At 40.1% G+C, this 12,820-nt stretch overlaps 1 protein-coding gene across 3 annotated transcripts in view; it reads right to left on the bottom strand.

Annotated features, from left to right (window-relative positions):
- ZNRF3 (zinc and ring finger 3) overlaps positions 1-12,820 on the bottom strand; it is a 69,620-nt gene that overhangs the window by 24,943 nt on the left and 31,857 nt on the right. For all 3 annotated transcript variants that reach the window (XM_039561261.1, XM_039561260.1, XM_039561259.1), the window contains exon 2: positions 5,473-5,598. In XM_039561261.1, coding sequence (XP_039417195.1) covers positions 5,473-5,598 — 126 coding nt within the window. The remainder of the gene's footprint in view (positions 1-5,472; positions 5,599-12,820) is intronic.

Genomic DNA, 12,820 nt, shown 5'->3' with positions numbered 1-12,820 from the left:
ACAATTATATATACTACATTTTTTCAAAGTAAACCGTAATTTTAGGTAGTGCTAAGACGACAAAACTTGGAAATAAAAAAGTTTAGTGCAACGTTAAAGAAGACTCTTAAAGAACATGACTGATTCAGAAGGTCTGAATCTTTAACACTAGCCAGGATGCTGTTTTTCCCCATTAAAACTCACATTCATTTTTCATTACAAAACAATTAGGTTGATAAAAACCCCAGTTTTTGTTTTTATCAGAGTCCTGGCATGTTTGACTTTGCAATAGAGATCTATGAACTGGTCCACAGCCAAAGGAGTCTAGTCTCATTCAAGAAGCCTTCTTCTACTTCATAACAACTTCCTTCTTAACACAGAATGTCTGGGAGTTTAAAACAACTGATATTAAGTTTATACTGCTGAGAAACCTTTCTCAGTCTGTAGTCTGACATACATTTATGCCAGCACTGCCATCACAAAAAGTAGACCCTACCTCCTCTTACTTGTTCCTACCTCCACTGGACACTACACTGTCAACACAAAACTTCAGGTAGCCACACAGTGAAACAAACAAACCAACCAGCTTAAAAATTACTCATGCTGTTACTTTGCATCCAGACTGATTAAACTTTGCCATTAATTTTCGAGACTACTGCCTCAGAAAGAATTACAAATGCTTTTTGGATGCTGTTTGCAAAGAGGAAACATAGGCTAACAAACAGAAGGTAGAAAAGGTCCCCAAACTGTGGAATAGATACCATCAGTGGAACGTCAACTACTTCAATGGATATAAGAAGTTTTCCTGAAGTGACAGTATTTCCTTCTGCATGCAGCACAAGACTCATCACAGGGTGCCTTACTGCAGCTGTCACTACCAGGTGAAAGTATCTGAACAAGCAAAGTTTGGCAAACATTGACCAATGGTTTTAGAAATGTCTCTCATTAATTTTAGATCTTAATCTATGGCATAGTTCAGTCCTGATTTCTGAACAAGTTTAGCATGGAAGAGCATTTGCTTAAATTCAGTATGCATTTCTACAACTGAACTGAATCCATTTCTACAGGAAATTATCCAAACTGTATATAAACTATTAATGTTATAAAGAAACAAGAGGTATACTTATACTGTCAGCAATTCCAATTTGAACATATAACTGATTGCTTAATTTAGGCTATTAATATAAAGGTGCAAGTGGATTTTGTTTAATTTGCCTTTTTTATTAGTTTTAGTAAATCTGAAATAAAAATATTAAAATGGACTCCTCACAGGCTTTCTTGTTCCTCAAGTCTTAGAACAGATCCCTCTTTATTCGGGAACTAAGCTACCAACATAGGCCCATAAATTCTCGTGTGACTACCTTGGAAGAATTTTTAACCTAAATTATTAGCCAAAATGTTATGAATCACAGTTCAACTGTTTAGTGCACTTCCAAGTCATGATGATTTTGGCCCCAGCCTAACTAGTACCATAATAATGATGACATGGCAAAACAAGAGATTATTCTAGTTAGTATTTGTGTAAATTTTTGTAAATAAGCTCTTAACAGAGAGAAAATAAGTGAATGGATATTGGAAGAACTGCTAGGAATTTCCTCATATTACAGATTTCTTTCATCTGAAGAAAACAGGAAGCTGTAGTAGCAGGGACATCCTCTCTTTGTTAAGTTATATTCAGATGCACATCCTCAAATACATATGTCCTATTAATATAGAAGAAGAACAGTCCCTGGAAGAGAAAGAAGAACAAAATCCTTTCTCATGGACTTTCAATCCTGCAGAAAGGGAAGAAGTGCTACTTTTAAATAAATCTTCAGCATTTTCTCACTATCCTGTACTGAAATAAAAACCAATGGTATTACTGAATTGTATTTCACAGTCTTGACAGATGTAATTTGCTTTAAAAATTATTGGGGTGGGGGAAGAACAGGGGTCTGCATATTAGAACGTGCAGGACACATGCAGGTAATGCTCCCATCACAGTACAGTGGATCACAGAATCCCAGAGTGGTCTGGGTTGGAAGGGACCTTAAAGAACACCCAGTTTCCACTGCCCCGCCCTGCCAGGATGCAGGCAGGCAATCAGTATTGTAGGCAACCCTGCTTTTGCCTTCCTCCAGCACAGTCACACTGCTGGAGCAGTGAAGGAGTCTCATTGTGCTGTATGCAGAGAGAAGGCAGGAATTCCAGGAGGGGAAAGGTTCCCTTTGAAGCACATGGCACGAAGAGCTTCCCAGTGACCATGGCAACAGCTCAGTGGGTTCCCAGCCTGAGAACCAAGTTACTACAGCCATGCCTCAAAAACAAAAAAAGTCTGAAAGAAGGAGAGAGGGGGAGGTGGGGTCGGGGGGTGTGGGGGAGAGAAGCTGAAGCAAAATTAGCCTGGCAGAAACTGAGCGGCTCCCTGGTAGGCAAATCCAGCCAATAATGCTGGTCGGGTTCACGGGGTTTCCTTTTCATTTCCAAAAGCTTTCTTCTTCCTCTGTCATTCCCCTTCTAGCCCTATTCAGGAGCTCATAAGATCAGTAAAACCCAGGCCTTTGCTTTGCCTGCGTGCAGCATGGCCTCAAACAGGGCTGCACTGTGATCAAAGGTAATGGTAAAACACAGCTGCCACACACACTCCTTGCCTCAACCAACGCCCAGTTTTCAGGGGCACTCTTAACAGCAGACACATTTTTTTAAACACTTTCATTTCCATTACATCATATAAAGAACGATGAGCAATGACTAAGAAGGATGAGCAATAACAAAATCAATATGAAAATCACAAAATCAATATGAAAATGGACACATTAAATTCTGTATCGCTACCCATGAATAAACAAGTAGAACTTCTAAAAACACAGACCAGAGTTTTTCTAAAAACAAAACCCAAAAAATCCAAACAAGCAAACAAAAACACCCCCCCTAAATCAAAAAAGACCTCAACAACTAAAACCAACAATAAGAGTAAAACTATACAACTTTTTACCAGATTCACATGTCACGGAATTTACCGCTACAAACAGCTTTTAAGTAGTCTACATTCTGCTTCACCATATTCCAAACTTTCAACAATATCACCTCTACAATGCCCCAACTTGGGGGCAGGTTAAATCAAACTTAATGAGGAAGAAACAGTAGGTTTGCATTCCTTGTTATCTTCCTCCTTTTCTAATGGAAAAAGTTGCATTTCCTTTCCCTGTTCAAGACCAGCCCTCCCCCACTTTCCTTTCATTTCTTTTCCTTTCCCCACTCCTTTCCTTTTTTTTTTCCTTTTCCTTCTACTTTTCCTCTCTCTCCCTCCCTCCTTTCCCTTCCTCTCCCTCTCCCATTCCTCTCCCCTTTACATTTTCTTTTAAGTCAGCTGCCAAATCCTAAAAATAACCAGAAGAAGACACATATACACATGCAGCAGGTTTGATATTTACCCAGACAAAATAGTTTACAGGCCACACTGAATCTTCACATAGCAATTTGTACCAAATTGCACAGAAACTGAACTTCTCAGAGAACCAGAAAACTGCAACACAATTTGTCCTCACTGGTAAGATAACCAGGCTGACTGAATTGACAGACCTGAGAGAAGCTCAAGACTGATGCTCCTGCTGCTATCTGCACTCAACAGTATTTCAAGAATTCTGAGAAGTCCTTCTAAATCAGGACTTAACTTGAGCATAGTGAGAGAGCAGAAGGGTTGCAGACAAAAGATGGAGAGGAGAAACTAAAGCAGAGAGCATGAAATAGGGAAGAAATATTTCAGGAAGAGAAGACTAAATAGAGAAAATACAGAACAATGAAATGCAGTGCAGTATTGACTAGAATCCTGGCCAGTCTTTTCTCACCTGTTGAAATTGCTACATATAAACTGACACACATGGAACTCTATGCCCAAACTCTCTGGACACACCCTATGTCAAATCACCATCGTTATGCATCAAAGTTGATGCTACAGAGCTCCTGAAGCAAAGCCAGAGTCTGCTGCTCAGCAGGCCAAGCTTTAGGAAGCTAACTTCAGCAGATACTGAGCTGAACTTACTCTGGAGATTGGTGTGCCTTCGGGGACATTGGGAGTATAGAGGACATGGTGGGATTTGGGCACATGGCAGGGGGTCAGGTACATATTATTAACATTTTTTTGTGCCGTGTACCTATGGTTCAGCTTTCTTTATCCATTTTGCACATCTATTCCCTCACGTAATTTTCAAGAGCCTGACAGATGGGACTGAACAGACTCCTTCCTGAAATGGCTTGCTTCAAGGCAAAACTAACTCCTGGAGTTTACTTATGGATTAGAATGCATCTTTCAGGACTGAATCTTCTCTAATTCCCATCCTTACAAGACCTCATCCTCAGATTTTATCTTTCTAAGAACAAAGAATAACAGCTAGAATTTCTGTACAACACAAACAGTATTTCCAGCTGGAAAAAAAAAAAAGTTGTATTACACTGAAATTCAATAGAAAGGGAAGTCACTTCCTAAAGAGATGTTTTCCACCATGTACCACAAGTTAAACCTACAGCAACTTTTACACAAGCAGATGGTTTCCCACTTCCTTGGAAAGGTCAAGTTTTTACAAGTTTTGTTTATAAATTTACAGCGACAAGTCTTACCTAAAAAATGTCAACCTACCATTTTATTTTCTGCCTGATACACGGCTAACCTGAAGTCACCAACACAATCCTACCAAATTTAGGCAGCTGGATTTTAGGATGAACCCCTGTTGTGTAGCAGTTTTCAGCTACTCAGTTACTGGTAGAACTTGTGACCTATGCTCTTTCAGACACTTTCAACTCCTCTAGACTTCAAATGTCAACATGTAATAACCTCAATACTCAAAAATTCTAAGGTGTGAACAAAAAACAACACCCTTCTGCTTTCTCTTTTAATATATCTGGGAGCAGTAATGGCATCTTAGTGACTTCACTCCATAAAACAAAGGGGAAAGTTTTGCAATTAATTTACATTCCAGAGGCCCCATTCCATGGCAAAATTCCAGGAAGATGAAAATTTTTATTTCTTTGACCAGTACAGCAAGATTCACCTTTTAGAGGTATCTACCCTGCAATGAAAGCGAAGAAATCTTCCTAGGTTTGAAAGCTTCTCTTTCCCCAAAAAGAAGAAATTAATGTATGTCTTCTCAGAAAATCGTACCTAAGGAAAACCAGTAAGATGCTTTTGTTTTGACTGCTTTGACCAAGTCACAATCACAGTTGCAGTTCACCCTTTCTGCTCCAATACTGCTTCTGCTAAACAGCCATTTTTGCTTTCATCTTTGTTGGGTTCCTACAGAGCTCAAAAGAGGGAGTACTCAGCTCCCCATCACCATCTCTATCAACTGAGTTATGACAGCATCTTTCCCTGAAGTACCTAGTGTGAAAATGGGCAAAACACAAATATTTTGTGGAGTAAAGGGAGTTTTCCCTTGGTTTATTTCTTGCTGGTTTTTCTCAGAAAGGAACTAATCCTTCCAAGAAACAGTTACATGCAGCCCCAAACTATCCCCTTACCTTTCCTAAGACAGTGAGGCATGGCTTAGGCTCCAACTCTGGCTGTTCCAATTTCACCACTCCTACCCAGCCATATTCATACAGGTCTTCCTCATCATTGCTATTACACAGTCCAAGTGGATGCATCTGAAATAGAATCAGAAAGAAACCTTTAGCCAATCATTAGAGTTCAAAAATATGCATACATATTGCTTTTGAATACCTTAACTTTAAACAAATAGACTTTCATTTATGAAGGTACACCAGAAAAACTGAAATGTAAGGCTGCATGTGTGAAGAATTCAGTATGTTTCTTAAGCATGCTATGAGTACAAAATCTTTGCAATTTTATGTAAGCTGTCATCTTGCTTATGAAAAATCATTTAAGGCTAACAATTAAATGTGATTTTAAATCCTTTGCTCAGATATAAAATACTTAACTACAAAGCCCCTCCTTGGTACTGCAAACCACCTTTCCTTGCAAACCGACAGAAATAATACTAACTGTTTGGCAGAGTCACTCACAAAAGCTTTACACATCATTAAGATCCAGACCCCATGTTTCAGAGCCATTATCACCTTTTTTTTTAAATAATTGCACAGTATTAACAGGCTGTCATCCTTTGTAACAAGCCTATCCTGTAAGCCAAAGTAAGGTACAAGAAACTTCCTAACCATTGTGAAGCACTCTCTATTGTTTTCTGAACCCAAATGATGCAGGGGGGAAGGCCATCACGAAGTGAGAAACTTCAGTCTGCTTTTAGACATTTGTGTTTCTTACACTAGACAACAATATGTCTTTAATTTCAGATATTTAATCAGTTCCTCCTCCTTCCAACACTTAGTGTAGTTACTCTAGAGTAGTTACTCTAATTTTATTGTGGCAAGGAGCTTCCTACACATCGATTTTTTTAACCTTCTTTGTCTTTTCCAAATTTGCTGTCCTTCACTAGGATAATATCTTTTTGTATAAACTGGAGTGTCATACATCTAATTTCTTACACTGTATACTGTCTTCTCCTTGTTCTCTTTTTCCCTTAGATTTTTCACAGACTCTGGCCTGTTTCCCAGGCTTTAACACATATGCAGAGGTCTTTGAAAAACAAGTCTATACTTCACCCAGTTTCGTGCCTTTCCTTAAATCTCAACTTTATCAAACTAGCTGAAGAAAACCACAAACTGATATCAACACTATAACAACTTTGCTTTCTGGTAGCTGATTATAATAGGAGGAGATTATACTGCTCAATAATTTACATATATATACACCCCTCACTAATCCATGCAAAGTAGCACCATGTAATGGCCCCTAATCCTACCATCACTTCTGCATCACCAGCTTGTCGTTTTGTCCTTTTCTCCTTTTCTCCCATGTCTTGTACCCTGACTTCCATTTTGCAAGTGATACAATACATGAAGTGCTATTTATATTATCTTGTGGGGCCCTAACTTTCCGAATAACTTGAGTGATTACTGTAAAATATGGGAAACATGACAGTGAACTGACACAATGCAGGGATTTTCCTACCACTCATTATTTTTCAAGATTCATCACCAATCTATTCTAAGAAAAAAAAACAAGCCACACTGTACTAGGTAGACAGAGTAGAATCATCTGCCCGACTCTTAATTCAGCCTGTCTCCTTTTCTTTTTTCCTAAATGAGTTACTATCACACACTGCTGAGCTGTCTAGAGTCTCACATGGATGAGCAATTTAACTTAGTGCTAAAAGCTTGGGGCAGGTACTATCTATCACTGGAAGATGAACCACTCCATAAACTCAGTACCTGATGGACAAACTCTTCAGCACAGACATAAAAACAGAGGATGGAGTCAGGCAGAGTGCTCTCTCCAAAACTGCCAGGGCATATATACCAACATAATTAACCCCACAAAGAGTCCATGGGATCCTTTAAGCAAACACAAAGCTTCAATCGATATTAAGTATCTAAAGAAACAGAGAACCGTTCCCTTGATGTAATTCCCTTGACATAGGCTGTATCAATTTAGCTTTGAAACCATAACCCATATCTAAGAAGTTTCTAGTTCAAAATCCTTGAAATATGCTGGGGCACTTTGCACATGCCTAAAAGGGTAAAGCTGAAACCACAATTCAGGTGCTTTTATCCAAGGTTACAAAATCTGTATACATTGCTGAAGGTCTAAAATAACTTTATAAAGAGCGGCACCAATTTTATGTGGGTTAGTGTTACAGGACAGACAAACATTAAACCAACAGATGAAGAATACTTTGCTCTGTAACTCTATCACCTAAAACGTCCTGATGATTAAAAGAAAACTTTCACCCTTTTGCCCTTTTTTTATGTCTCCCAGGATAAGGCATTATAGTTTTACAAAATGCCATACAAACAGCTCAGGATCTTTCTACACACTGTCTCGTGTATAGAAAAGTTTTGGTCTTTTTTTCCCAACCATACAATAAATAACAGCTCTACCCACTTCAGTCCAGAGGAAAAAGGACTAAAGAAGGAAGAAGGCCAAAAGGAACAGAAAATTCTTTCCACTGCCACTTTCCTCCAGAATACTGTTATTCCGTAACAGCTTCCAAGCAAGAATGACCCTCTGGAGCAGAGTCATCAAGCACATTCTGCAGTTATGTCCCTGGAAATCAGTATAAACCTCAAGCTGAAAGAGCTTCTTCTCTTCCTTTTACAAAGCCTGAGTGATGATCAGATTGAGAGCAGCTCTGTGGAGGAAAACTTGGGGGTACTAGCAGATTAAAAACTGGACATGACCCAGCAACAGGAGCTCCCAGCCCAGAAAGCCTGTCACATCCTGGGCTGCACCAAAAGAAGTGTGACCAGCAGAACGAAGGAGGGGATTAGATTAGGAATTCTTCCTGAGGGGGTGGTGAGGCCCTGGCACAGGTTGCCCAGAGAAGCTGTGGCTGCCCCATCCCTGGAAGTGTCCAAGGCCAGGCTGGATGGGGCTTGGAGCAACCTGGGCTTAGTGGAATGTCCTTGCACGTGGCAGGGGGTGGAACTGGATGATCTTTAAGGTCTCTTCCAACCCAAACCATGCTATGATTATGTGATTCTATGCATGGAGCAATCAGGGACACAGTAAGGTACCAACCAGACTATGGGTCCTGTAAGTCTCATTCCAGGTCCATATCACACACCAGGAGCAAAGTTTTGCTTAAATGGAAGCTTCCACATCATTTGTTTCCTGCCTCCAGCAGACCATAAACCAGCAGAAGCTGCCAAGGCTGAAATTAAGAGTCAAAATGATACATATCTTAAACCCCAACGGAACAATGAGACACCTAAACAGGCACTCATCTCCTTCTGACAAACCACTAACCACATTCCCTGTCTCTATGGTTCTCCAAGACAGACCTGCAGGACTCTGTGCCCTACTGTATGAAAAAATTGATAAGCAGCTTCCAAGATTTATCATAAAGGATGGTCACTCCTATAGTGCAGCTTTGCAGAGCTTCTACCTTCCAGTCAGAATTAAGAAGGTAAGAACAGACAGCATACAGGACATTCTCCCTTCCAGCAGACACGTATGTTGTCCAAAAACTAGAGGAAAATCTTGGAAGAAAATACTCTCATCTCACTTTACCAAATCAGCCAAGAAGTAAGACTGAAAACCTGCACGCATTCGGAAGTATTCAAAGAGTGCCATGTGTTTACAGCTGCCTTGAACAAAATACAGATGACAATACTGGCTGGTATCATCTGAGGTATATGTATCAAGAAGCAAGTATCAAGCACTAAGAGATTCAAAAAAGGCTCACAGATCTATGACAGGAGCAGAGAAGAGTGAAATATACTTCTGTAGTGGGAAAGTTAATACAAATTCTAGACCACCTAAGACCACGAAGTAACATAGAAGGGCTCTGGGGACCTACCCATGTCCCACAGAAGACCACAAAAGAGAGGATAAGAAGGCAGGCACGGCAGGTTTTTGTCTGCGTTCTCAAATAAAAAACTGTTATGTTCAAGGTGCGGATCAGAAGTGTCAACCCAGTAACACAGTTCTAAAAAACATGTATTGAAGACACAAAAAACCCCAGAATCAGCACCAAGGCCAGTAAGACATGGGCTTCATTGACAAAAAACTTTCTGTCCAGAAAAGCACTCCACCACTCCAAGCCACAAGTAGTTGGTAGATTCTGCTTGGATACCACAAGCTTACATTGTAGTGATCCCTGTAGATCATGACAGATAAAATATACTGTAATTTTCCAAACCAGGGATATCAACTAAAAGTGCAACACGAGCATGTGAATTTAAGAATTCGAGCCTGAAGCATTGGTGTTACTTCTACTGATTAGCTGCCCAGATGTAGTGAAACACCATCCACTGGGGCTGATGGTGCTTATGGCAGGACTCATCCAGTACAAGTGTCTGTCATCTTCTCATGGTTTCTTGCCACAATACAAGCGAATTAATCACAGAATCACAGGACACAAAAAGTAAGCCTAAATGAAAATATCTATCAGGCCCAGGGAGGATCCAGGGTGTTTCTGGATCACAGACATGTTTCACTTTAAACACACTAAACAAAAGAGATGATGGACAAACTACAATGGCAACAATAAAACTAATTATTTTCTGTGAGGCGGAAAATTATCAGTAGTTTCCAACAGTGACAGTAAAAAGCAAATTCCAAACACTACAGTGCACAAGCCTCTAAAAAGGAGCAGAACTATTCAGTCTTTTTGTGAAGACTTGAACGCTTTATTGCTGTTCGGCCTGAAACAACAGACACTCCATATAGCTTTCCCACCTGGAATGCACTTGGCATGGATTCATCTCTGTCCGCATGAATTCACATTCCTTCCCCAGGCAGGCTTTTGAAATAAAATTTACGAGGTTCTGTAGTGCTCAAAAGAAAGCATAAAAAATGAGTCAACCTGAATGGCAACTCCGTCATCAGGGAAAGCTTTCTCCTAAACCAGGTGTAGCCTCTGGTAACTGAAAGGAAGAGTTCCTTTCCTGCCTTACCCCAGGTGTATGGAAGCAGAGCCTGATAACTCAGTTCAGACTTCATATACTTTTAGTTACCCAGCCCCTCGGTGTCCTTTTACCACTTCCAAGCTCAAAGTCTTGTTTCCTTCCTCCAATCCCATCTCCCAGGGAAGCTTCTTGTAAAGGAAGGATCCAAAGTCTGAAGGGTATGAAGGCTCAAATGAAATAAGGCAACCAAACAACATCAGTGTTTTACAGGGAGCAGAAAAAACATTAGTATGCTTCTGCTGGGAGTTCTGTAGTAAGTATCCCCCCTGTCAAACCAGCCTTACTAAACACAAGAAATAGATGGAGCATACATGCTTTTTTCAAAATGCAGTAAGTCACCAAACAGATTTTTAACAAATAACAACTTCATTCACCAAAATGTACTAGAGGATGCAGAATGTCTGATTCACAGACACTCCAGTATTTTGGTGCTAGACTCGCCAGAAGTCGGCTGGAACAGAGATATGGAAAAAGGGGCACGCTCACGAAGACAAATATAGAAATACTCCTTGGAGGTGCAGAGAATTAGTAAAGCATTAGGAGCTCAAACTGGCAACAGATGTTAAGACTAAGAAGTATATTAACAGCAAGAAAAATTGCAAACAATAAATGCCTGCTATTGAATGGGGTTGGCACAGAGCAGTAACAAAGTAAGCAACCAAAGCTGTAAGGAGGGTCGAGTTAGGAACCATCCATGCAAACCAGACCTACAGGTGCCCGAGGAAGCTGAGAGGATGCCTCCAGGTGTCTTATTAGAGCTGGCTGCTGTAATTGCAACGTCAGGCTCTATTATTTTTCACAGGTCATCGAGACTGGGGGAAGGCCCCTGATGCCAGGAAAAGAGTGCCACACTTGTCCGCAAAATCCGAGACGACAGATCTGGGAAACCCCAGTGCAATCAGCCTCTCTTCAGTATCTGAGGAAATTATGGAACAGATCCTTATGACAGCTATTTCCAGGTACATAAAAAACAAGATGGCAGCTGAAAATGCCAATTTGGATTTGCTAAGTATAAATCATGCTTGACCAATCTCAGTATCTTTTCTGACAAAGCAACTTGCTCCATGGTTGAGGATGTCATCTATCTTGACTTCAGTGAAGCATTTGAGCTCTCTTTCAACATCCTTGCTGACAAACTGCCAAGATATGGATTAGTGTCCTGTTTTAATTTTCTTCTCAGTAGCTGGTACCATGCTGTGCTTCATATTTAGTGTGAGAATAATATTGGTAACACATTGATGTTTTAGTTGTTGCTAAGAAGTGTTTACTCTTCATCAAAGACTTTTCAGTTTCCCATGCTCCACCAGTGAGCAGGTACACAAAAAGCTTAAATGATTATTAAAATAACCAATATGAGACCAAGAAGGCTGAAAACCAGTCAAGCTACATGTTAACACTCATTTTTTGCATTTCCTCTGAAATTTAAGTTCCTTACCTATGAAAAGAGAAACTACTTTTTAAGAATTAAAAAAATTACTTTGTACTCATTCTCCAAGACAGACGAGTCATCCTAGTTGATCAAGATTTACCACTAATTGTCACCACCACTGCGATTTTGTTCTTCAACAGAAAGTGTCACCACAAGACTATTTGTTCCTACTACCTACAAATACAGCAGAATGAAGAACTAACTTTTCCATCTCCATTTACTCTTCTGCATTGGCACAGCAACCTGTTACCAAAAAGTGATTCGAGGTTCTTGACTGCAATATTCCAACCCAGCATTACTAAAACCTCACCAGAAAGAAAAGAATCAGGCCTTAACTCCACTGTGTCACGCTGTTTGAAAAAGGCATCAGCAGAATGTGCCATTACAGAGGAGCAATCCACAATTGTACAAATGGGGGGAGGGATTTTTTAAGAACTAAAGGGCAGGCGTTTTTTTTAAAAAAGTTAGGCATTCCTATTGTTTCTGCAGCCTCATGATAAAGCATGAGGGTTTTTATGCTGGCTGCAGCTGGAACATAGCAGCCTTTTTAGGAAAGGTGAAAGCCAGAAGCATTTCCCCATCACTCTGCAGCTTTGCCATGAAGAGAAGAACATTTATTCCTCAGCATAAGTAGAAAACTCCATTAAAATATGGGTTTTTTTCCCTTTCAGGCATATTTTTTCTGTTTTAAGGAAGTACATCCTGCAAAAAACCAAACTGCCACAAAACATAACATTATAGGACCTGAGCATTTCAGCAGTGAGCTTTTCTTGGCTATCAGTTGTGACCACGCTGTCCAACCCAGCGGTTAGCTTTGAACCCACAAGTGGCTTCCACTAAACTTTCTCTACAGCAAGAGCATCAGGCATTCCTGAAATCCTCTCACAGTCCACTTACTCCAGGAAGTACGCCAAAAGGGATGATGAGAAAGCCAGTCTATGCTGCAATTAA

The sequence above is a fragment of the Corvus cornix genome, chromosome 15 (assembly GCF_000738735.6).
Source record: "Corvus cornix cornix isolate S_Up_H32 chromosome 15, ASM73873v5, whole genome shotgun sequence".
NCBI classification, from domain to species: domain Eukaryota; kingdom Metazoa; phylum Chordata; class Aves; order Passeriformes; family Corvidae; genus Corvus; species Corvus cornix.
The sequence above is the reverse complement of the archived record's forward strand: the minus strand, read 5'-3'. Positions and strand labels throughout refer to the sequence as shown.